General features: G+C 37.2%; 4 protein-coding genes and 1 pseudogene across 6 annotated transcripts; 2 read left to right on the plus strand and 3 right to left on the minus strand.

Moving 5' to 3' along the window:
* The first annotated feature begins 6,984 nt into the window (after positions 1-6,984).
* LOC107610379 (uncharacterized) lies at positions 6,985-7,515 on the plus strand. The gene is made up of 3 exons (XM_088495285.1): positions 6,985-7,060; positions 7,154-7,227; positions 7,333-7,515. Exons 1-3 carry the CDS (start codon positions 6,985-6,987, stop codon positions 7,513-7,515), a joined length of 333 nt encoding a protein of 110 aa, XP_088351411.1.
* Positions 7,516-8,442: 927 nt separating this feature from the next.
* On the plus strand, positions 8,443-9,599 carry LOC107614447 (putative pentatricopeptide repeat-containing protein At1g56570 pseudogene; annotated as a pseudogene). The gene has a single exon (XR_015895921.1). The product of XR_015895921.1 is annotated as a putative pentatricopeptide repeat-containing protein At1g56570 pseudogene (transcript).
* A 39-nt stretch (positions 9,600-9,638) lies between these two features.
* Positions 9,639-11,451, minus strand: PDE247 (Tetratricopeptide repeat (TPR)-like superfamily protein). Its single transcript, XM_016316653.3, has one exon. It carries the CDS (start codon positions 11,252-11,254, stop codon positions 9,701-9,703), a length of 1,554 nt encoding a protein of 517 aa, XP_016172139.1. The 5' UTR covers positions 11,255-11,451; the 3' UTR covers positions 9,639-9,700.
* A 496-nt stretch (positions 11,452-11,947) lies between these two features.
* On the minus strand, positions 11,948-16,304 carry LOC107613852 (receptor protein kinase TMK1). Of its 2 annotated transcripts, none has more exons than XM_016316024.3 (3): positions 16,089-16,304; positions 13,394-15,919; positions 11,948-12,777 (listed from the first exon to the last, which is right to left on the minus strand). In XM_016316024.3, the coding sequence occupies exons 2-3, from the start codon at positions 15,774-15,776 to the stop codon at positions 12,263-12,265; spliced, it is 2,898 nt and encodes a 965-aa protein (XP_016171510.1). In that variant the 5' UTR covers positions 15,777-15,919; positions 16,089-16,304; the 3' UTR covers positions 11,948-12,262. The 2 variants fall into 2 exon arrangements, with proteins under 2 accessions (XP_016171510.1, XP_016171508.1); XM_016316022.3 differs by having other exon boundaries at positions 13,394-15,928.
* Positions 16,305-18,353: 2,049 nt separating this feature from the next.
* On the minus strand, positions 18,354-20,635 carry HDA08 (histone deacetylase 8). Its single transcript, XM_016316512.3, has 3 exons — positions 20,288-20,635; positions 19,359-19,942; positions 18,354-19,007 (listed from the first exon to the last, which is right to left on the minus strand). Exons 1-3 carry the CDS (start codon positions 20,553-20,555, stop codon positions 18,714-18,716), a joined length of 1,146 nt encoding a protein of 381 aa, XP_016171998.1. The 5' UTR covers positions 20,556-20,635; the 3' UTR covers positions 18,354-18,713.
* Between the last annotated feature and the right edge of the window lie 3,691 nt (positions 20,636-24,326).

The following is a 24,326-nucleotide window of genomic DNA, read 5'->3' on the forward strand; positions in this document are numbered from 1 at the left end:
AAAATAAAAATTTGCTGTTATTTTTTTCCTTAGCAAGTTACTTTGTATATCTATTTCCTTCTTTATGTATGTGCTAGAAGTTTAGATCCTATTCCTTATCAATGTAGATTGCAATGTGCTTGGTAATATTGTCAGGATGTTGTGAAATTTTTTCTTTATTCAAAATTGTTAAAAAATAACCGCTCTAGAAATCGTATTTCACTGTTACCTTTTTTTTGTCTTAGGTCCCACAGTCTTCAAATCATGTAAAATTTTCATAATTCATCCTAAAGGTTGTGCACACTTTCAAATTGACCTTGTATCCTATAATCCACCTCCCTAGATAGATTCATGTTATCCCTTTGTAGTTTATTTTACTATCATTTTCCTCCGTTGCACCATCCAAATTTATCTTAATATAGTTTTCTGGAGGGCTTGCCAACTTATGGAAGCTTCTGTTTTTATAGGTTGAGATTTGAACATTTGATACTTTTTAAAATTTTTTTAAATGATCAAATATAAAGGAAGATCACTAGATTCGATTTAGCTAGTCTCTTATAGGAAGGTAAAAATTAAAAATCTCTTTATTACTCGATTGGATTGACCTAAATCCGATGTTAGATTTCATCGAATCCATGTATCAAAGGGAGCTCTAAAAAGGTAAGTTAACTAGTAAGAATGTTCTATACCCATATTTGGATGCTGCCGGATAGTCTCACACCACATGAATCAAATATTATTCAGTATTCTTAAATTTTTTTTACGTTCAAAATCGTGCTTATTTTCCTAATTTTTGGACAAAGATAATCTTTTTCTCTCACCTTCTCCCCACGCCTATTTAATCAAATATACGATGGACAGTTGTAACGGTAGTAACACTATCATCATCAATGAAGTAGCCAGAGAGTCCTCCACTACACCAACCAAACAACAATGCCACTCTTTCCACTCTTATCTAATCGCACACACATCACACATACTCAGAAAACGCAAAAGAAAACAGAAGGAGGGAACGAAGAAGACAGAGAAAGAAAGAAAAGAAGAAGTTGTTCGATGATGTGGCTGCAGTGGCTGTAGGTGACGCTGAACCAAGAACAATATGGGGTCAAAATCATAGAGACAAAATCATAGGTGACGCTGAACACTATTATTATTATTATTATTAAAGAATTTAGAATGATCTAGAGAAGGGGGTGCATCTATGGCCTCCTTTTGAACCCTTTTGCCTTTTTTTAATTTTGACTATAAGGAGAACTTAGTTGCTGAACTGTCTGTCAAATAGAAACTCAAAAGACAATTTTATTTTGTCTTTCCACGATGTTTTAAGAAATAGAGCAACTTTTTACTTTTTTGAAAAACTGTAACTTCTGAGATAAAGGTAATGTAAGAGACATTTTTATGTTGTCTCTTCATGAAAAAAAAAACAGAAGAAGAGTATAGAAGAGAGATTTATATAGGAATGACAATTTTTTTCAGTGGGGAGGGTATCCGCTGGGGAGCAGATTTGGGGGTATTTTTATCCGTGAAAGGTGGGTATGGGTACCCGTGTAATAAACGAGATGGAGGCAGAGGCAGAAATCCCTATCTCGTGGGTATCCGTTTATTACTCATGATCATAAAATTACAAAAATAACCTCATATATATATATATATATATATATATATATATATATATATATATATTTGTTGAAACCCTACTCCCAAACCACAATTTCTACGCTTCTCTCTCTGACTCTCACTCACTCCACTGGCACTCTCTATTACACGAGCCTCTCTCTCACTCAATCTCACCAACACCTCGTTACCTCCTCCTTCTTCCTTCTCACTGCGTCGCCGACGTTCTCCCTCTCTGTTCCTCATGTCGTCGTCCCTCACCTTCCTCTGTCACTGCCGCCGTTTACTTTCTTCTTCTCACTGCTTCGCTCGCTACTTGCTTCTAGCTTCACCACCGCCTCCACTTCACGACAAAGCCTCATATCTACGATGTCGACGACAACCTTCCTCTAGCAATGCCTCTAGTCCACGACGTTGATGATGGCTCTTTCACTAAGACTCTGCGTCACCTCTACTCAGTGAAGACAACAATGACTGTGCTCCGTGGTCGGCCACCTTGTAATAAGTTGAATGTTTATGTTAATTGATGAAATTGGTTTTAATATATACTTTAATTTTTAATTGATAAAATTGTTATGAAATTGGAACATTGGAATTAGGGTTTAAATTCTGTTAATGTGAAATTGGGTTTAGGTTTAGGGTTTGGATTCTATTAATGTGAAATTGGGTTAGGTTTTGGGTTTGTGTTTGTTAATTGATAAATTTAGGTTAGATTTAGATTCTGTTGCTGGGGAACTGAAATTAGGATTTTGATTCTTAATGTGAAATCGGACATTGGATTATAATACTAAGTTTATTGTAAAACTTTTGTTGTTTACTGGGGTTTTTTTTCTTTTTAAAGTTTTTTTCTTATTTGTTTCCTTCAAACCCGTAGATATCCGAATATCCGACGAGTACGGGGTCTCCGTTACCCGTAACAGGGACGGAACAGGGACATGAAGGGTTTCTGGAGGTGAGGGGCGGGGGCAGGGGGCATGTCCCCTCCCATGGGACCCGTTTCCATCCCTATTCACACAGTCATATATCTTGGTTCAGTCGCCATGTGCAATGTGACCTACATTCAGTCTCTCCCACAATAGTGGAAGAATTTTCGCTATCTTTCATAAAGATTACAAACACCAATTTATTTAGGATTCAACTCAATTTTATCTAGGACAAACCAAGCTTCTACCCAAACTAGATTTGGCTAGGTTCACTCGCTAGACTTGCAACCACTAAGTGCTCACCCAACTTAGCAAGGGAATCTCCTCAGGAATACGTGTACAAAACAAAAAAACTTACAAAGGAGTTTTGATATAATTTTCTAACTTTTTCTTATAACTCTTTTTGCCTTTTCTCTCAATGGCTTTTACTGATTTCTTACTTAATGTCTTTTTCTATTGAAAAATAAATAAAAAAAGATGAACACTGAAAAACAGAAAATTTAATGTAAGACTCTGAAGGAGAAAAAAGGGATAGCTTGTAAGCTATGAGAATCCAAAATGTGTGCTCACTTCTTTTTTTTTAGCATCACGATTTAGGTGGGTGGTTTCATATGCAAAGCATTTTCCTCTCAACTCATCATAGGACATTTGTTTTAGGTTACCACTCTCAGCAATAACAGTAACTTTAGTTTTTCACTCTTTGGTTCGGCTTCTCAATATTTTTCTTACTAGCACTTGTTCGGTGTGAGTCATTCCCATAGCATCCAAGGTGTTGATGATGACCGAGAATCTCTCACATTTTATCAATAGTTTCTCCTTCCTTCGTAGCAAACATCTCATATTATTTTCTTAGCATGTCGATCCTTGTTTCCTTCACTTGTTCGGTGCCCTTTTGAGTTATTTGGAATTTATCCCAAATCTCTTTTGTTATTTTGCACCTTGATACCTTTCGATATTCCTCAAAACTAATTGAGCAGTGCATCATGTTGATTGCCTTGGCATTTAGCTCTACCTTTTTCTTGTCTTCATCATTCCATTTAGCTTCTTCTTTGGGTGTTACTACTCCTTCTGCACTTGTTTTTGTTGGAATTTGTGGACGGTTCACAATAATTTTCCATTTATTGTAGTCAACAGATTGGACAAAAATCCTCAACCTTTCCTTCCAGAAGTTGTAGTTCTTGCCATTGAAGAAGGAAGATCTATTGTTGGATTGATCTTTAGTGAGTGTGTAAGCCACGATATTTGAACTTATGTTGTTGGCCATTCAGATATTTTCTCCAAGTTGTGAAGCTTGATCTCTTAAGACCAAGATTTGGTACCAATTGAAGGTTTCAGAATGGTTTAAAGAAGGAGGTGTTGAAGGTGGGTTTATTCTAGATAGGATTGAGTTGAATCCTAAGAAAAATTGGTGTTTGTAATCTTTGAAAGATAGTGAAAATTTTACCACTGTTGTGGAAGATATTGGATGTAAGTCACATTGCACATGGTAATTGAATCAGGATATATGACTTTATGAATTTTTCTTCTCTACTCTTCTATTTTTCTTTCGTGAAGAAACAAAATAAAAATGTCTTCTATATTACCTATATCTCAGAAGTCATAGATATTCAAAAAGTAAAAAGTTGCTCTGTTTCTGAAAACGTCAAAAAGAGATAAAATAAAATTGTCTTCTGAATTTTTATATTACTTGACAAACACTTCAGTAACTAAATTTTTATCCAGTCAGAATAAAAAAAAATATTCAAAAAAATCATAAATTCAATCTTCCTTCTCTAAACCATTTGAAACCTTCAATTATTATTATTATTATTTAAGTTTTGAGAGAATTAATAAATAGTCTTAGAAAATAGGAGGGTGTAGTCCAAAGATAAGGGTTAGCATCTATGTATTAAAACTTAAAAATATATGTCTCATCAGTGCAAAGTGCAAAGTGCAAAGTGCAAAGGCATCTTGATGAGGGGTGTATATGAAAATCTTACTTTAATGCATAAGATACCCAGAAGAGAGCTAGGCAGCAGCCACATCAATCACTCCCCTTTCATTATCTTTTCTTCTTTTAATTTTCTTTTTATCTCTTTGCGATTGTGATGACTTCATGTTGTCACCTTAGATACAAGATAGACAGATAGAAACAGTGCAATAATCATAACCAAAATTGAAAATGGAAATGTTTCATTGCCACCCTGTTATTACTATACCTAGTCTCCTTACCCTCAATGCTACAACCAATCATCACTGTAAAATTTTTACCTTAAAATTTCAGGTACAACCATTTGTAACAGAAAAATCTCAACGTATTACGTACTACTTCACTTGCAAATATTATTTTCATTTATTTATATCTTTTCATTGTAAAATAGAATATACAATTTACTTAAACTTGTTTATTATTATTATTATTATTATTATTATTATTATTATTATTATTATTATAAACAACTCAAACCCTACTTATTACATACAATATGTATATATGGAGTGCAAGTCTTGTACTTGATGATTTGCTAAATCTTCCATCAATTAGATGATAGTGACCTAGTGGGTTTGAAACCTATATTTATTACCAAAACCAAGTAAATTTTATTCGGTTGAAGTTCACTTTCTTCTTATCAATTTTCTCTCTCTTTCATTTGTGTCATAAGGTGTTAGGCGTCTAAATCACCTAGAGGTTTACATAACAACTTTCACCATAGCATTTTTTATTTTATTTTATTTATTTTTTACTTCTACGGTGCATATTGATCCAAAGAAGAGACAAAGTGTGAGATTTATAGTAGAAGGATCAAGAACTAAAAAAACAAAAGGTGTTAGAAATATACTACATTTATTTGTTACGTGTGAATTCTTTTAGCAAGTGTGACGTGTATGGATATCGGCGTTTGGATAGGATTGGATTGTTTCCGGTACCTTAAAATACCACTTTGAGAGTTGGAGATCCTTGCCGATAAGAAAAGAGCAGCGCAAGTTTTGGCTACTGGCTAGTTGGATTCTTCTCAGTTATATAGATTATTTGGCTACAACGGAATGATGTCATATTTCAGAATAAGACAACAGAAATTAAAAAATGTGTGGATCAATCATTTTCTTGTGCTACAAAATGATATAATAGATAACTCATGTTATTGATGGCTATGCCAAAAATGACACAGGAGTTGCTTATCCTTTATATTTATTGTTTACCTTTCTATGCTCCACCTTGAAAATAAAAATAGTGAAAATAAAAACATTAATATACAGCTAAATTCCAATTGAACAAATTAAAACTTGATTTTCAATGGTCTCAGCCAATAGAATTTAGGTACGACTGTATGATTGGATTGTGAGAGAAAAAAGTCAGCAAATATAATGACTCTAAAAAAAAAAAAAGAAAAAGTAATAATGTATGTATGTAATTGTAAACAGATTTTGAAACAGAGAATCAGATATGGGATAGGGGAAACATCATGTTGTGGCTGCCAATGCCCATGCCATTTGCCTTTTTAATCAAACCACCTACCAAAGCATATCCCCTTTTTCGTTCATTTTCATGTTTGATTTATTTATTAATATCTTTTGACATCACATCTTGTCATATACGTGATTATGTATTGAATTTAAGATATTATGAAAATTCAACTTAATCTAAGAATAAAACATAAAGATTTAATATTAAAAATAGATGTTAAAAAAATTACATAAAAGTACTACATATAACATATTCTTAAATATTAAAAATTTAAAAAGATAAAAATACAAAAAAAAGATGTTTCTATTACTGCTATATTTTAAAAAATTAAAAAAGTATATATTTTTCAATCTCTAATTTCAAATGCAAATTTTATTTTTTACAATAAAAAATTTGTTAAAAGCCAGTAATTTTTAGTATTTTTAATTATTATTTTATTAACATAAATATTAAATTATTTTTAATAAATAAATTTAACTAATTTATATGTATAAATTTTGAAAAATATAAATACAAATTATATTAATTTATGTGTATAAAATTCAAATAAATATAAATATAAATTATATGTTTCTTGTGTGTAAAATACCTATAAATATAAATATAAATTATTGCTAATTAAATGCTGACAAAAAAATAATAATATTTACTGAACACTTAGCATTGTTGTTTCCAATATTGTATCTCATCATATACTAAGCAATTATAAGCATAACATATCCCATCTATTACATGCATTGGCACCTGCCAAGTGATTTGTTTTCACTTTTCAGGTGGCTCAACTGCCACATAAGACGGCGCTGCCACAGAGAGAAGAGCAGTGATGGATCTTAGCTCATATAGGTGCTGCTTACTTGCAATGATTATATAGCTCACCACATTAGTAGTGTCTTCATAAAATGGCTGCATGAGCCATCATTCAAATCCTTGAATCCACACACCACTATAAAAGGGTCAACTAGGATACCCTTCCTTCTCTCAACTCGCATGATAAAAAAGAAACTAAGTCCCTTCTTCCCTCCAATGGCATCAAAGTTCTTCTTCACCTCTCTCACTTTGCTGGTTCTTTTCTGCTTGCTTCTTGTGAAAGACACTTCTGGTTTGTCAATAATCTTTTTCTTCTCGTTTCTGTCACAAACTTGGGAAGAAAAAAAAGAAGGTATCATTCATAACATGTTTTGTTTAATGGCAGATTATTGCAATGCTAATAAGCATGGATGCTTTGATGCTCAGGCAGCTGTTCTCAAGGAGATTCGAAATAGGAAGGTCTATCACTACTTATCACTACTTATCACTACTTATGCTTTAGATTCTATACTTTTGTTTGTGGTACAATTTATAACACTATTTCTACGTTGTTAATTGGTGCAGGTGTTTTTTGCTTTCAAGGATAAGAAAACAAGTCTGAAGGCTATGCTGCAAGGATCATCATCATCAAGAATGATAAGAGATGGTGAAAAATCAGTGAGTTGGGAGCTGAGGAGGGTTCCTTCTGGTCCAGACCCACTCCATCATAACGGTGGCATTGGCAACCCCAAGCCTCAAACCCCTTAACTTCATATATATATATATAGTTCTGTTCTCTTGACCTATTAGTTTTCTTTTTGTTATCACTGTGAAAACTGAAGAGTGTTTATCTACTTAGTAGCTATATATATAGTTTAATCTGGGGAAAGAAAAATGCAATGTGTAGCAGTGAAGTTCTCTTACTTTGACATGCACTAGAATATATATGTGTCAGCTTAGCTTGTTCCTGTTCTTCTTTTTTGTTAATTAGTATTATGTTTTTTTAATTTTAAGCACATCTAGTAAAATTTTATGAATCACACCATATCACAATGGCAAAGAAATCAGCTTACCATACGATAAAGATTTTAGTGATGTTAACCATAACTAAAACCAGTGAAGTATGGCAGATACTGAATCTAGAGAAAAAGGAACAAAAGAAACTGATCTTCCTTCTTCCATGACATTTTTTATATGCTAAATAGAGACATTTTAAAAATAACACGTAAAAAGTATATATTAATCGACGGTAACATTACTCTTAGCAGTAGATGTGATATTGGGTCTGAAAACCAGTGACATTTTCATTATGGCAATTTTGTGCTTACAGCTCATAGTGTTGATCATGGATTGGATTGAAACGGAACCTTTATGAATTATGACAGTTATGTGTTTTGGCCCTTTCTAATTCTTCCACCCGAATAACTACATAAATATGCAAGTATATGTACCATCTTCTCTGATAACTAACCTCGATCTTCTATTCTCAAATTTGTACTCATGATAGCCATAGTGAGAGAAATGACATCAGCAATAACACATATGCTGACGCAACCAACTATATTTTGTGACAATAGCCAAATCCAATAACCAAATCTGGCTAAACATATTCTCTGGCCCTACAACAAACGAAGATACTATTTAAGGATTTCAAATAAAATGTGGTAGTACATTTTTTTATTAGTTTAATTTTGCATCGATTATTTCCTTTTTAATCTCTCAATCAAAATTAAAATTCTAAAAATTGAACTGAACATTCGGAACCATGACCAAAACTCGATAGTGAACTTAAAGTTGAAGGTGATATTATGTATAAGTCTCAAGAACTAAAGCTCGTACCTTTATGCGCCACACTTCTTGACGCTTGCATTTCCTCAAAGAATTTGAAGAATTTGAAACGAATCCACGCGGTCACCATTACCTTAGGAATTTCAAGCCATGACTTCATTCGAACCAAGCTCGTTTCTTGCTACGCTTCCTGCGCCCAGTTGCACCATGCAAATACAATATTCTCCTTCGCAAATCGCAAACCCACTTTCCTCTTCAACGCTCTCATCAGAGCCCATTCCAACCTCAACAATTTTGCCCAATCGCTCTCCCTGTTCCGCTTCATGGTTCTCTCATACAAGCAGTTTGATCGCCACACGTTCCCTTCTGTGCTCAAGTCTTGCGCTGGATTATCGTCGCTGAGGCTCGGTAAACAGGTCCATGGAGCAGTTGTGGTTAATGGGTTTTCCTTTGACTTGGCAAATTTGAATGCTTTGATAAGCATGTATGCGAAATGTGGTGACTTGGCTTGTGCCCGCAAGGTGTTTGATGGAATGCTTGAGAGGAACGTGGTTATCTGGACAACTATGATGGCGGGTTATGGGATGCATGGAATGTTTGGGGAGGTGTTTGAGATGTTTGATAGGATGGTGGAGGCTGGGGAGAGGCCTGATGGCGTGAGTTTGACGGCGGTGTTGTCGGCGTGTAGCCATGGCGGATTTGTGGAGAAGGGAAGGGAGTATTTTGAGATGATGGAGGTGAAGTTTGGTATTAAGCCAGGGCTGCAGCATTACACTTGTATGGTGGATATGTTGGGGAGGGTTGGGGAGGTTGAGGAAGCAGAGAGGTTGATTTTGAGGATGGAGGTTGAGCCTGATGAAGCATTATGGGGTGCCTTGTTGGGGGCATGTAGAAATCATGGGAAGGTGGAGGTTGCTGAGAGAATTGCAGAGAGGGTTTGTGGGAGGGAATTTAGTTTGGCTTCATCAGTTTGAATCCATGATAATTCTAGCTATATGTATGAGCAAGTTCATATATCTTGCATGATCAAACTTAATTCTTTTATATAGTTTTTTTCCGGGGTCTAATCTTATATGCAAATTATAGTTAATCATTTATTTGAATTCGATTAACATTTACCAGTTCAGTAACAAAATTGAATCATTGGGCAAGTCAATTACAAAGCTCAATCACCCTCAAAAGAATGTTTTACAGATAAATCCGGAACATAGCCACATAATTGAAGATCAAAAGACAAGAGCTCCAAAGCTGCATAAATATGCTCATTCTCTTCATGAGATTTATCACCTGCCACAAACTTGTGCACGCTTGAATCAATCTCAATGGAGCTAAAGCCTGGTTGCTTTTGAATCCCACGGACCTTCATTGCCCTCCTAACTTTGTTTGCACCTTCCCACTTTCCAACCGCTGCATAAATGTTAGAAAGGAGCACATAATTGGAATCTCCACCAGGATCCAATTCAACAAGATATCTCATCACTTTTTCAGCCAAATTAATGTCCCCACGAGTCCTACAAGCAGCAAGCAATGACCCTAACACCACTTCATTAGGCTTCATGGGCATGTTCTTGATCACATTCAATGCCTCTTCCAATCTCCCAGCTCTACTATAGAGATCCACTAGACAACCATAGTGCTCAATCCTAGGCGCAATTCTGTGAACTCTCGTCATGTAATCAAAGATTCTTATGCCCTCATCTATGAATCCGGCATGGCTACATGCTGTTAGAGCACCCGTGTAACTGACCCCATTAGGCTCAAACCCTTCCCTCTGCATTGAACTGAATAAATTCAGAGCCTCGTCCGCAAGACCATTAACGGCGCAACCTACAATGGTTGAGTTCCAAGACACCAATGTTCGCTCCAACATGCTCTCGAACACTTGACGAGCAAACTCTATGCACCCACACCGAGCATACATATCAATCAACGAGTTGGCAACCTTAACATTGTGCAATAACCCTTGTTTCGCAGCAAGTCGATGCACCCACAAACCAAGACCAAGTGTCCCCAAGTTGGCACACGCAGCAAGGACAGCAATAACAGTAACATAATCAGGCACTGCACCAGCGAGCTGCATTGCCCGAAAGCACTCCAATGCTTCCTCGTGACAATCTCTCTTCACAAAGCCGCCAATCAAAGCAGTCCAAGAAATGGCATTCTTCACAGGCATTTCATCGAACAGGTGGAGAGCACATTCCGTCTCGCCGTTCCTCATGTATCCATCGATCATGGTGTTCCAAGTCACCAAATTTCTTACACCCATTTGGTCAAACACCAACCTTGCAGAGCCCACGCTGCCGCACTTTGCGTACATGTCGATCAACGCTGTGCCAACGATGACGTCGTTGACGTCCATGCAACCCAGTTTTCGAGCGTGCGCATGCAATGCACATCCGAAGGAGATGTTGCTGTGAGATGGGTAGTGAGCGCAACCGGAGAGAAGAGTAATGAGGGTGATGTGGTTGGGTTCGGCACCGGCTTCCCTCATGCGAACGAAATCGGAAGCAGCTTGGAGTAAGTTTCCGTTTCGGCAGTGCTGAGCTATGGAGGATGTCCATAAGACAGTAGGGTTTGGGTCTGAGGATTTTTGTGTGCGTCTTAACAACAAACTATGATGTTTTGTGATGTTGGGTTTTATGGAAGACTTGGAATTTGTCTGAGGTGGAGGATGGGGGAGTGATGATGTTGGGGTAGCTGTGCACGCAGGTTGCAGCATGGTTCCTTACGGTTATGGACTTATGGGTACCCCTCTTTCTTTTTTGTTTTGTTTTCTTTATCCTACTCTTTTTTTTTTTCAAGTAAATAAATAAAAAGGAAATATTATATTATTATGTTGAAAATACAAATATTCTCTTTGACAGAAATACTCTGATATTATGCCTTAAGTTTCATGTGGTACTCACTGGATCACCAAACTAAATTTGAAGGTCTATTATCTATTATCTCTTCGATTTGTATGCCATCGCATGAAATCAAAATTAAGAAAAAAAAAAATCCTCAAAAACATGTGACCATGTTTTATAGGATTTATGGCATTTCTGAGTTCGGCAGAATACTATTTCATATCACTATCAGCCTTCAATTTTTCAACGGCTATGGTCCAATTGAAGAAGGAAGAAAAATGTCGGTTCAATTTTTCTTCCCAATACAACTATACAAGTGACATTTTCAACTTCTCATTTTTGGTGACAAGCATGAATGAGATTGAAGAACTCTGCACTCTCTTTTGCTTGAGCTTTAGCCCTACCACCAACTTCCCTGCATTAATCTTGCACCTTTTTAAAGTCTTTTTGGACAAAGAAGTTGTCCGGTAGGAACATAACACACAAACTACAAGTAACATGATAATCAAGTACTAGGACTAGTAGTTAGGCACCTTCAATCAATCAGTATCAAACTTGTAATATGAATCATAACAACCTTTGTTTTAACATTTGTAATATGCTGGCTAAGTTGTTGCTATGCATGTGTAACAATCAACCTTGTATTGTATGGATAACAGAAGACTTGCCAAATGAAGTTTCTATAAAGCCAAATACTAAAATAGGACAAAACAAAAACTCTTTATCTACATCTTGGAATAGTATTTTGAAGTGTTTCACTGTCCACAAACAACACAAAAATCACAAAACAAACAATGTAATGGAAAATTTTTTATTCAGGTAAATAGCACTATAGTCTATGGCAATAAGAATCACAAATTGTACCGGACTTGGCTCCAAAATCATCTAGCATCAGCAGAGGTAAAAGAATCAGCAAAACCAGAAGGCTTGGCTGCTATACTACTTCCTCTACTGTTTTCAGTACTGGCGCCATAGCTAAATTCATTGCTCTCTGCTTCCTTCCAAATCTTCAGCATTTGTGGGAGCGGTCTACTGTAGTCAATACCAGAGTCGTAATCTAACTCATCATCAACCGGTTTCCATTTCTCAACCAATGCCACGAGTACATTCACTACATGACTCATATCTGGCCGGTGGTGTGCCTCCCTTGCAGTGCAGTGTCCAGCGAGTTCAGATACAATGGATATGCTCTCGAAAGCCTCGTCAGTTGCTTCCAAAGCTGGATCAATGGCAGCCATGAGCTTTTCTTTGTTTGATTTGATTCGCCAAAACCATTCTGCTAGATATCGTCTTTCCTCCGGCCGGCTCTCATCAAGCGCTGTTAATCCAGTCAGTAGTTCCATCAGGACCACCCCGTAGCTGAACACATCAACTTTAGTGGTGATTTTCCCCATCACTGAAACATATAGACAAAACTTAGTATGCGGAGCTAGATGGATCAAACTGAGAAAAATTGAAGATTTAAAACAAGTGAAAGATGCTAATAAACAGAGATAAACTCACAAGTGTAAAGATGCTAACAAGGATGATGCAATGCATAGTAACTCATAAGTACTTAACTATAAGATAAAGGATACAAAGATCATATTCTGAAATATAAACTGATTGAACTTATAATTAGACATTATCTTCTTGTTAATTATCTAAATGTAGTAGGGCACCTGATTAAAAATAATTGTGTAGTATATTTAGCTAGATAATTTCCTACTTTACTAGGGGCATGATAAATAGTTGTGCTTTTAGCTACTCAATGAATAGAACTGAATTTTAGAAAGGCATTGACAATTACAAAGGTAAACAAAAATTGATAGCAGAGTACTATAGAACAATGTTCATTAACAAACTCAAAAGCAAGCACGAAAACCGAATTTACTCACTAAATTTTTCATCGGTAAATTAAGTTCTTTTAAGAACATTCCAGCTGAATACAAACATGCAGCAGATACGATGCCTTAAGAATAGTGTGATCCTGTTATTAAGTTCTAGAGGTAATTAAAAGTAACACCTCTTACCTGCATATTCAGGGGCAAGGTATCCAAATGTTCCAGCAAGCTTGGTTGCCACAGATTTTTCGCCATCCGGAGCAAGCTTAACAAGACCAAAATCCGATACTTTTGCGTGGAAATCATCACCAAGTAGAATATTAGAAGACTTGAGGTCTCTATGGATGAAGGTCTGGCAGGCAAGACCATGAAGGTATTCGATCCCTCTAGCAACATCTAGAGCTATTGCAAGCCTTTGTGACAAAGACAATGGTTTCAATTTCAAGTTTTTCCAATGGAAAAGATGTTGGCTAAGAGCACCAAGAGGCATATATTCATAAACCAAAAGTCTCTCATTGCCTCCAATGGAATACCCCAAAAGAGATACCAAATGCCTGTGACGAACCTTTGAAAGAACAGCGATTTCAGCTTCGAACTCCTCCAGCGCCTTGCTGCTGATAACACCATGCTCCATTCTCTTCACTGCTATTTTAGTCCCATCTTCAAGTTCACCCTTGTACACAGTTCCAAACCCTCCACGGCCTAGCTCATTTTCTGAAGAGAAATTGTTGGTAACCTTGCGTAGGACTTGAACCGAAATGACAAGGTTTCCAGCCTCAATTATATGAGAGTTTTGAGTCTCACCACTAATGTTACTCAGAGAACTTGTCCCAGTCTTAGTTGATAAGCTTCCAGTAGTGGTATCTGAGACTGTGACTTTAACCACATTATCCCGATTGGATGGATCTCTCGGGTGCACCACAATGGAACTTGGAGCATCCAAGGAGGCCTTTTTCTTCTTCATGGAACAAATGAAGAGGAAAACAACCAAAGGAACAGCAACTACAAAGACTGTAATTCCAGACACAATTGCCACTGTCTTGAATCTTTTGGAATGATCCAGTTTAGATTGACTTGAACTTGAATTCATATTGGGATCATGTGCCTTATGAGAGGAGGATGAAGGGGGTGACAGGTTGTCTGGAGAAGGATGTGAATTTTCAGGCGGCAGAGACATTCCTCCACTTTCAGTAGTAAGAAGAGGGTTTCCCACAATAACAACCTTAACATCTTCGCGAAAATTTGGCAATGGGGGCTCAAGATGGTTGTCACTTAAATCAAACAACCTCAAAGATTTCAATTCAGAAAAATTACTAGGAACCATGCCAGTTATGTTATTTCCTTCTAGCCTAATTTCAAGTAATGAATCTAACTTAGCAAGTGAGGGACTAAGAGTACCGTTGAGCTCGTGCCGTGGCAAATTGATTATAGATACCTGGTGGTTGGAATTGCAGCTCAATCCGAACCATGGCCCTGTGCTCTCTGTGCTTCCAGTGCATGGATTGTTGCCTGACCAATCCGAAATGAGAAACAATGGATAGTTCAGATTATCCAGAACATCTAGCAGTGCAGTAACTTGAGGATCACATTCATGCCCTGGCTTAATTTGACAAAAGAAATTGTTATTATAAGAAACATTTGCAGCCTTAAATTCTGGTATTGGACCCATTAACATGTTATTGTTCAACACCAGTAACTCAAGTTCCATTTCTGCTAGGGATTCAGGAATCAAGCCAACAAGTTGATTACTATTGAGGTTGAGCTCTTGCAAGGAAGTAAGGTTTCCAATATCATGTGGAATTCTCCCATTGAACTGATTTCCATGTAGCCAAAGCTGTCTTAGGAAAATCATTGAAGAAACAACATCAATAGGACCCGTTAACCCTTCACCTTCTTGATTGTTCAACCATAGAACCTGGATAGAAGATTGAGCAAAAGTTTCCGGAATCTTACCGGATAGCCTGTTCCCGGAAAGCCTCAGGTTCGTTAGGGAAGGCAATGTGCCTAGGAAATCCGGCAACGGTCCAACCAAATTGCAATTAACAAGAGAAAGATTGGTTAGTTGCACTGATTTTTCCAAATCAAGAGGAAATGACCAACCAGTAGTTCCATTTAATGGATTTTCTTCCAAAGACAAAACCCTCAAGCTGGTAAGTCCGTTGAAGAAATCTGAAGGGATTGCTTCAAATGCATTGTAATCCAAGAAAGCAAATTCCAACTTAGATAATCCACTGAAACTAGGCAACATCCCAGTGAGATTGTTCCTTTGAAGGCCCAAGTTGTAGAGTTCTGAGAGCTGATTGAAATTTGGAGGCAATGTTCCTCTGAGTCCAAGATTCTTGGCCTGAATCTGAGTGACTCTATCACCACTGCAGAACACATAAGGCCATGAAGGAGGGCCACATGGATCATCTCCATCTTCCGGCCATTTCAGAAGCTCAGGATTCTCTAACCCTTTTCTGAAAGAATTCAGAACTTTGAGATCATTTGGGTCTGTGTCACCATAACACATTCTCATAATTAGGCCAAAGAAGAGAAAGAACAACACTGCCATGATGTGGCTACCTTCCATTGTTACTCTATAAGGAAGAAAAAATAGAGAACCCCAAGTACTCAAGGAAGGAACTTTGACACTAAACTCAGAACCCCATGAAGGAGAAAAACCAATGTCTCTGTCTCTCTGACTTGTGTGGCCATAAAAATGAGGGGCAGTAACTGCAAGAACTAGAAACACAGAAGCTCAGAACTCAGAAGAAGATAATTACATTGAGTGTGTGAATGAGAATGTGAATGTGAGTGTGAAAGTGAGTGCTTGTCTTGTTTGTAACTTAACTAAAAATAGGCATAAACAAAAGGGAATTAAAATTGAGAAAATGTTGAGTACCTCAGAGGATTAGGAAGAATAGAATAGAGAGAGACAAGGACATTGCAATGTGGAGTATCGTCAGCTTTTACATTTTACTCTGCTTTTCATCAGAGAAGGAAGGAACCTCAAAAAAGTGTTAGTCCACTCTTTCCTCTTCAAACCTTCCCTTCTCTTCCTTTTCTTTTTCTCTTCATTTTTTATTATAATTCTCGGCATCTTTTATGGATTGGCCTTGAATGGGAATTATAAATCTTTTTAGTTTTTGTAATTCGATCTTTGAATCCTATTAACATGAAAAAGAGACAAATTTATTTACCATATGACCAGGTCAATGTTAAATAAAAGGGTAAATTTGTCATTGTGTGGTATAAATGGAAAATTAAATGGGTTCTATTGGTGGCTAGTTTTAGAATTTTATTTTTGATAATATTAAAGACAAAAAAAAAGATAAAATTTGTTTTATTTAATATTTATTAATTATTATAATAAATAAATAATTAATAAATACTAAAAAAAATAAATTTTTACTGTTTTTAATTAATTTATTTTAATTATCAAACATTTTAATTTTATTTTATAATTAGAAAACAGAGAGGTATTCGTAGTTATCGAGGTACCTAAATGAGTAACTCACTAATGTTGTAGGCTTGTAGCTGTTGACTACTTGTTGTGGGGAAATAAAATTAAATAAATAAATTAAACAAATATGTGGTACTAAAAAGAGAAAACAACAATGGTGGTGGGTCCCATGTGTTGTCCTAGAAGTTCCATAGATTTGTTAAGCTTTTGTGATGGCGGCTCAATTCTAGGAAGGCTTCCCGCTAATGTCGGTTAACCAATGCTAACAGTATCATGCATGATTCATGACTATGTATCTTTCTCTTAAAGTAAAAACTAAAACAAATAAATGAACCTGTTATAATTTAATTTTAATACTGCAATGCATGAAGAGTGGAGACTAGAAACGATTTAATGGTGACTTATGGAATTCATTACAGTCAACATGAAAAACAAGTAATCAACTAGTTGCAATAAATTATTTGGTGCATTGTGTAAGAAGAACCTACACATGCATATGCTTATGGAAGTTGATTCTGCTAAAGTCATAGGGTGGAATTAAAAGAGAAGTTTCTGTGTCTTCTTTTATAAAATACTGCAATTTAATTGGAGGCTGGAATTGAATTTTGAGAATTTCATAATAAGCTTACTCCACTTTCTACTGTTTACACATATATTCTCTCCACTTTTTGAGTTTGGCATAGCATCCTAAGTTACTTTGTCTATATTGTTAAATAGTAATTCTCCTAGAAATACTTTGTAAATGGACAACTTTGCATTTACATCCAAAAATAAATGTAGTTAATCTAATCCTATTGGGAATAATAGGATAATTTAATTTATTGCATGATGGGAGTGTATAATTAAGCCAAATTGTGATTGTCATGGAAATTCCTTATGTCAGTATAGCATCCAACAAGTATAAGGATGCATGAAATAAAGTGCACAACTGAGAATTCTGATCAAATTTTGTTGGTTCTGATTTTGTCTAACACATTTTTATCCCAAAGAATAAATTCTTATGTTAGTTTTTTAAGTGTACTTTGATCAATTTATGAAGTTGTAAGTTGACTAAAAGGAAGAAAAAACAAATTATTTTGCTCTTTCTTTAGTGTTACAATTAGAAGTTTCTTCTTTTGACCAAAATAGAGGTGTGTGAACTATGAAGAAGTGACAAGCATCAAAATAGGGTCTTCAACACATAACATATAAAGGTAAAGACACTATGCATTAGAAGATTGATTTGTCTTTTTCCAAAATATAAAGTAGCATATTAATACAAACTACTATTAATGTCAATTTTTCTCAAGTGTCGGTAGTGACAATTAGGCTAATTTTCTAAGTCTAAATAATTTGTAATGAAAACCAAATTATATATATAAGTATCATAGTGATGTTTGTCAAAGAATTGGACCCTTTGTGGGGCTAACATGCAGACATGTTGTTAGGCAAAGTCATGAATGTGAAACTTGTTTAATTAAGTCATTGGAAATGACAATGTTTGTTTCTGTGTTTAGATTGAGAACCATCTTTATCAAAGTATGCACGCCTTGTCAAAGCAATCATAATTTTACTTTTACATTAGTATCTTCATTCCGCATTTTTCGCATCTCCATTGGCTTCCAAAATCAAAGAATTCAGCTCCTATAAATATGGCAGTATAAAATCAAACTCAGTCTATAATTGTTTATGCAGATGTTCTAAGTTTTAACACTATTCATGCACTAGTAGCAGAATATTGTAATTTTTTAATAATTATGAAACCATGGCAAAAGTACAATCATAATATCTACTACTATTGCCTGAGACAATTCAGCTGCAGGGAAATTTTAAAATGTAGATTTTCCTTAACTCATTATTCTAGAGCTTTACAAATGAAATAGTAAATTTATACTTGAGAATAAGCTTTTCTCCTCATTTTCTTCCAGTGATATGCTTAGTGAAAGTTACAACAAATTCCTTCCTTCTTTCTTCTTACTTAGAAGATATAATTAAACCCTCTTGACTTAATATCTCTACTAAGGCCTGAGCACATAAGAATTTTTTTTTTCCAGATGAAATATCTCCAAAGTTAAGGAGTTCTCTCTAAAAAGGAAGTTTATCTTTTTGATAGTTTTTAATGGCATCTATAACCTTTGATGAAAATGTGTCATCCTCAGGGTAATAAGCAATAGGATCTGGCAATGGAGGCAATGATGCTAGGCTGAGAACACCCTCCAGAAATGCATGTAAACAGTATGCTGAATATGTAACATGGTATCCACCTTCTTGAACAATTACAAGGCGTCCATCACTGTACTGTTTTGCAAGATCATGAACAATCTTCCCAATTTTTCTATAACCCTCCATTGTTAAGCATTGCCTTCCATTTGGATCAAACTGAGGCACATAAAGTAAGTAAAGATTCTTTATTGTTAGATAATGAGGGAAAAAGTAAAGATAATGTGATTTAACTATTTTTAACATTGTCATGTTCCATTCAATTGAAGTATATAGAAGGAAATTTTACACAAGAAGTATTTTTTTAATATCTTATTTAAAGGATCCGATTGTGAAGGAAAACTGACTTAACTTCTGTTGTAATTGATGAGAACAATCTTTTTTGTGATTGAAATGAAACAGATAATTTCTAAGGGTATATTTGGTTGAGGAGTTAAAAATAGGTGAAAATGCTAACTATGGCAAGAGTATAAATCATGAACCTAAAAGAAAATGATAAACAGAACTTACTGCACTTGAGTCTAGTCCAATTGTCAAAACAATCAAATCAGGTCCAAACTTCTGGATTGATGGAATAACCAATTCATTGAATGCATAAACATATCCATTGTCCCCAGTTCCATTTGGTAGAGGTATGTTCAAATTGTAGCCATAACCTTCATCTTCTCCTAGCTCATCAATGGATCCATTATGGGGATGGGATGGACCCCATGATCCATGGTTCATATGAAGGGAAATGGTAAGAACCTTATTAGACCTATAGAATCCCTCAGCAGTACCATTCCCATAATGAACATCAATGTCTATAACTGCAACCTTGTTACACACACCAGAATCCAAGGCCAATTGTACTGCAAGGCCAGCATTGTTGAGGAAACAGTAGCCATCAGCCTGAGAAGGTTGAGCATGGTGGCCAGGGGGCCTAACCAAGGCATAAGCAACTTTTCCATGTCCATCAAGGACATGCTTCATTGCACAGAGTGTGGTTCCAGCAGCAAGAAGTGCTGCATCCCATGATCCAGGGTTCAAGAATGTGCCAGCACATAGCATTTTCCCTCCTCCTTTATCAGCTTCTACTAGTTCATTTATGTATTCTAGCAAATTACAAAAAAATTGAAACTCTATCAAGCACTATTTCATCTCAATTAATTAATTAATTAATCCTACTTATCACCATCCTAGTCCCCAATTAGACTTGCAAATTCCAATCTTAGCAAGTGCTTCTGCTGGCTAATGCAACAGGACTCGCATACATAAAAGTTCAGATTTTTTTTATACAAAGATCAATTTTTTACCAGAACCCAATTTCCCTCCAAACTTAAGAACACTAAAAAGCTCCCAAGATCAAAGCAATTATGGCAGCACAGAAATACAAGAAAACAGAAAACATAAAAAGCTAAGGCGATGGAGAAATGAAGAAGATAGTAAATAGAAGGTACCAGGGGTGTGAAAAGAGAGGAGCTGAGAGATGAGAGCAGGTGAACCAGGGTGCCAAGAAATGAAGGGAGAAATAGGACCTCTCTTGAGGATGGAGACCATGTTCCTAAGCCTGTCAGAGTTCTCAGGATGCTTCTCCAACACATCCAAGAAGCCAGGGTCGTCACCAGTGTCAAACACTCCAATGCCAGTTTCGTGCTTCAGCATCCCTTCGTCCCAGAAAACGTTGATGTGGTTCACTGTGACTGTTGAACATGCTTCAGTAGCCATGGCAGCAATGCTTCAATATCTTTTCCTCTAAGCTTTTCTCTCTGCCGTCTGCCCTTTTTTTTGTCATGGGCCGTCTGCCCTTAAGATATTATTTGCACAGACTTGGGCTGACACCAACAATCTTTTTTGTAAAGCCCAATTGATTTATTTGGGCCTATATGTATTGTGTATTCGGAATGAACCCTTTCCAGCCAAAAATGCAGTAAATGGACCTATTTGGACAAATAGGCCCAATTTAAAACTATATTCATCCTTCAGCAAAAGAAATTATTCACGTCCAAAAAAAAAAAGCAAAAGAAATTATTTAAAAGGTTATTTAATATGGTTACAACTTGCAAATGTACTAGACTACTAGGCCTTCATTTTTAATTAATAAAATTGAAAAAAAAAAAGAGTCAAAGTGTACAACCTTGGTGAAATTATTCGATAGTCCTCAACTATTTTTTATTTTTAATTTTCATTCTTCAACCCCCCCCCCCAATTTCTAATAAAACTTTAATTCAAATCTATAATATACTAAAATTCCAGTTATTTTATTGTACTAATTTGATTACATAATTGTGTCTAAAAACATTACTAGAAATTGGAAGTTACAAAATATATATTTAAAGAATCTACTTTCGAAATACATAATTTGGGGACCAAAAAATAATTATATTTTTAATCACGTTTGCTTAATGTTCTAGATTATTCGGGGAATATGCAACTGAATTAAAAAGTTTTCAACCACTTTCATGTAGTATCGACCCTACTAAAGCAAGTACTTTCAAGTACATAGAGTGTGTTCATATTACATCATATCATCATATTATATGTTTGTCTCAAAAAATAAGAATGCGGGTCAATTTAGTTCATGCAAATTGAAAGCAGCCTCTCTCCTCTTTGATGCTTTTCTTACCCACTTAGCAGAGTGCAAACTGATTCAGCCCAAAAGATTTGAAAAAAATATCTGACTTTCCGTAGTTTCAATATTATAAAAAGAATTTACGGTACTATCTTGACTTTTCACATCGAAGTCACAAAGAGTTAGTAGTGCTCTTTGGTGGCGCACGCATTAAGCTTGTCTCTCAAATATAATGCTTCTATTCTTTTTATGACTAGTAATTTTCATCATGTTCACTCTGTTCACCGATAAGCAGATCCCCTAATTCCTCACTCTACATATATATAAGATATCGGTTGATAAGCGAATTACATACACGCATGATAATATATAGTGTCCAAGAAAAAAAAATAGTATTAGTTAAATAAAATATTCTATGTACACTAAAAAATTAAATAATATATTATTCGGTTGGTCGGTTATCAGACGGTTTAGGGTTGTTAATTGGGTGTGAAGATGGGTCTCTGCCTTGGCCTGGGTCCTGGGGACGAGTAGTGTGAGCAGCCAACTTCTCGGGTTCTTCGCGAGTTGAGGGGGGTGCCACCTGCAAGGACACTCCGACGCTCAAGTCAGTCCGTGTACAAGTGGCGGAGAGGAAAAGTTATAATGACGTACCTTGGGGGAGGAGTAGGACCCTTTCCTTATATACCCTGTCAGTAGGGTGGGCCCCACGAGGGAAGGCCTCCTTCCAGGAAGCTTCGTTTTCCACAACTGTCATGCAGCTAGTAGTAAGGGTGCGTGTCCGGGCCGCAGACCGAGCGGGTACGACCCGACTGCACGGACCGGTCTGTTCATGGGTCGAGGCGGCCATTGTGCTCAGTTGGGCTGGGCCGTAACAGTGCCCCCAACGCGCCAGCTGCGGTCATGAGCGCTGTTGATGTCGCGTTCCTTTTCTCCTTCGCGAGATGTACGGTTAGTCGGTTACCCATGATGAAGACGCGCCTTCTACGCGCGTGTGGATCTGCTCGCTGCGGAGATGCGCCCTTCGTCGCCTCGTTTATCGCGCTGAGCATTTAATGCTCTTAATGGCAATTCAAAACCACGCGAGAAAAGACCATTATACCCTTGTCTTTTGCGCTTCTCGGAGTTAGTTTCCCTTGCAGTTTTCATTTGGTTTCACTCAGTCCCACTGCATCTTCTTTGCTTCCTCCTCGTTCTTTCAAAAATCTCCACCGCAAACCCCTGCTTCACACAGATCGTCATCGATTCTTCGATCCCCTTCCATTACCATCCTTATCCTGGTAGGCTTTCTATTCTTTTTCCCTCATATTGATATGGTATTGTTTATCTCTGTTGTTTGTTATTCTAGCCTTTGCATGTGTATTGTTGCCTTGATATGAATTGCATGTTTGTTTGAGTTTTAACATTAGGTGACATTAGGTAGATACTGTAGGGGGTTGCCATTCTAGGATTTTGCTTTTCCTGGCGCTACACTCGACTGTAGATTTATACCTTGTTTTGTAGTTATCGAATAGGCGAGTTATAGTTTCTGGTGTCATTATCGGCTTCTCGGCCTCTTAGACTGATATTGGTGGTGCCCCACTGTAGGTATGGCCCAGCGTCCCGTCGTAAGGGTCGTGAGACCGGCACCCTATGACCGATATGCTTGGGTGACTTCGGATGTGAAGGATTCCCCCAACCAGATGTCCCTAGAGGAACTTACGGAGTTCCGACAGGCCGACTACCTTTGCGGGGGGACCGACGAGGAGGCTAATTACGCGGCTTTCGTTCCTGCCGATAACGAGCGAATATATGAACTAAACTTGCACTTTCACCAGGTCGCTGACTGGATGTGGTTGTATAAGACCATGTTCACTCGTTTGGGAGTCCGCTTTCCCTTCTCCTCTTTTCAAATGGCGCTGCTCAATCGATGTGATGTAGCGTCGTCCCAATTGCATCCGAACAGCTGGGCTTCCATCCGCTGTTTCGAGATGGTGTGTGAGCACCTGGAGCTGTCGGTCTCAATTGAAGTATTTCTTTTTCTTTTTTACTTTAACAAATCCTCCCAATGAGGGGAGGCCTAAAAAGGGCTACATGTGCTTCGGGCGGCCCAGGGTCGGAGGATCTTCGGCGTATTCGAAGATTCGTATCACGGTTTTAAGGACAAGTACTTCAAGGTTCGTCCGGCCGAAGGTCGGCATCCTTTTTGGTTGACGCTAGAGGGAGAACGTCGCATACCGACGTACTGGAGCTTTGGAGTAGGGGCTAACACCTTTACCAATATAACGTATAAAGAGTTGTCCCCCGAGAACAAGAGGATTGCCGACGTCTTGTTGGCTGTTTTCGGAAAAAACCTTGTTAACCCTCATCTTCTTATGGGTGACCGGGATATGGCCAGGAATTATATACGTGAGTAGCTGTCTAGTGATTTGTTTGTGCTTACATGTTGTTTTGGTTTATCTTCCCGATTTGACGGTTAACTGTTTTCCGTGTTTCGTTGCAGTGTCAATGTCTGCCGAGGTGACTGGACTTGAGGGTTTATTCGACACCTTCTTGGCTGGTAGTGATGACGACTCCGCTACCCCCGCTCAGGAAGTGCCCCCTGAGGATACCGTCAACCCGGAGGTTCAGTCCCAGCCCTCCCAAGGGGGTGGCCAGTACTGGCTTTGGATCAGGTCCTCATCCTGAGGTGGAAGTCGAACCGGAGCCCTGGGAAGAGGCGGAACTGGAGGAAGAGGTGGTCGTTGTTGATAACCCAAGGAAGAGAAAACCATCCTCCAGTCCTGAGGGGGTTCTTACTGTCATGGAGAAGAACTTGGACGCCGGGACCTTCATTGATTCTCAATTGCTTTCCGGCACGGAGGACTTCTTCTTTGGCAGGGACCTTTCTTCTCAGGCGAGGTGGATGTACTGTACTATGCTCAGGGGGGCCGCCCTAGCTTAAAAGG

The sequence above is a fragment of the Arachis ipaensis genome, chromosome B8, assembly GCF_059453495.1.
Source record: "Arachis ipaensis isolate K30076 ecotype BB chromosome B8, ASM5945349v1, whole genome shotgun sequence".
NCBI classification, from domain to species: domain Eukaryota; kingdom Viridiplantae; phylum Streptophyta; class Magnoliopsida; order Fabales; family Fabaceae; genus Arachis; species Arachis ipaensis.

Excerpts from the sequence above, each read along its gene's own strand:
- LOC107610379 (XM_088495285.1), top strand. The coding sequence starts at position 6,985 with ATGGCATCAAAGTTCTTCTTCACCTCTCTCACTTTGCTGGTTCTTTTC. Across the intron at positions 7,061-7,153 it reads TCTTGTGAAAGACACTTCTG|ATTATTGCAATGCTAATAAG; the intron begins GTTTGTCAATAA and ends GTTTAATGGCAG. Across the intron at positions 7,228-7,332 it reads AGGAGATTCGAAATAGGAAG|GTGTTTTTTGCTTTCAAGGA; the intron begins GTCTATCACTAC and ends TAATTGGTGCAG.
- PDE247 (XM_016316653.3), bottom strand. The coding sequence starts at position 11,254 with ATGCTGCAACCTGCGTGCACAGCTACCCCAACATCATCACTCCCCCAT.
- LOC107613852 (XM_016316024.3), bottom strand. The coding sequence starts at position 15,776 with ATGGAAGGTAGCCACATCATGGCAGTGTTGTTCTTTCTCTTCTTTGGC. Across the intron at positions 12,778-13,393 it reads CCTTGCCCCTGAATATGCAG|TGATGGGGAAAATCACCACT; the intron begins GTAAGAGGTGTT and ends TATATGTTTCAG.
- HDA08 (XM_016316512.3), bottom strand. The coding sequence starts at position 20,555 with ATGGCTACTGAAGCATGTTCAACAGTCACAGTGAACCACATCAACGTT. Across the intron at positions 19,943-20,287 it reads CCTCTCTTTTCACACCCCTG|AATACATAAATGAACTAGTA; the intron begins GTACCTTCTATT and ends GTAATTTGCTAG. Across the intron at positions 19,008-19,358 it reads TTGGACTAGACTCAAGTGCA|TTTGATCCAAATGGAAGGCA; the intron begins GTAAGTTCTGTT and ends TATGTGCCTCAG.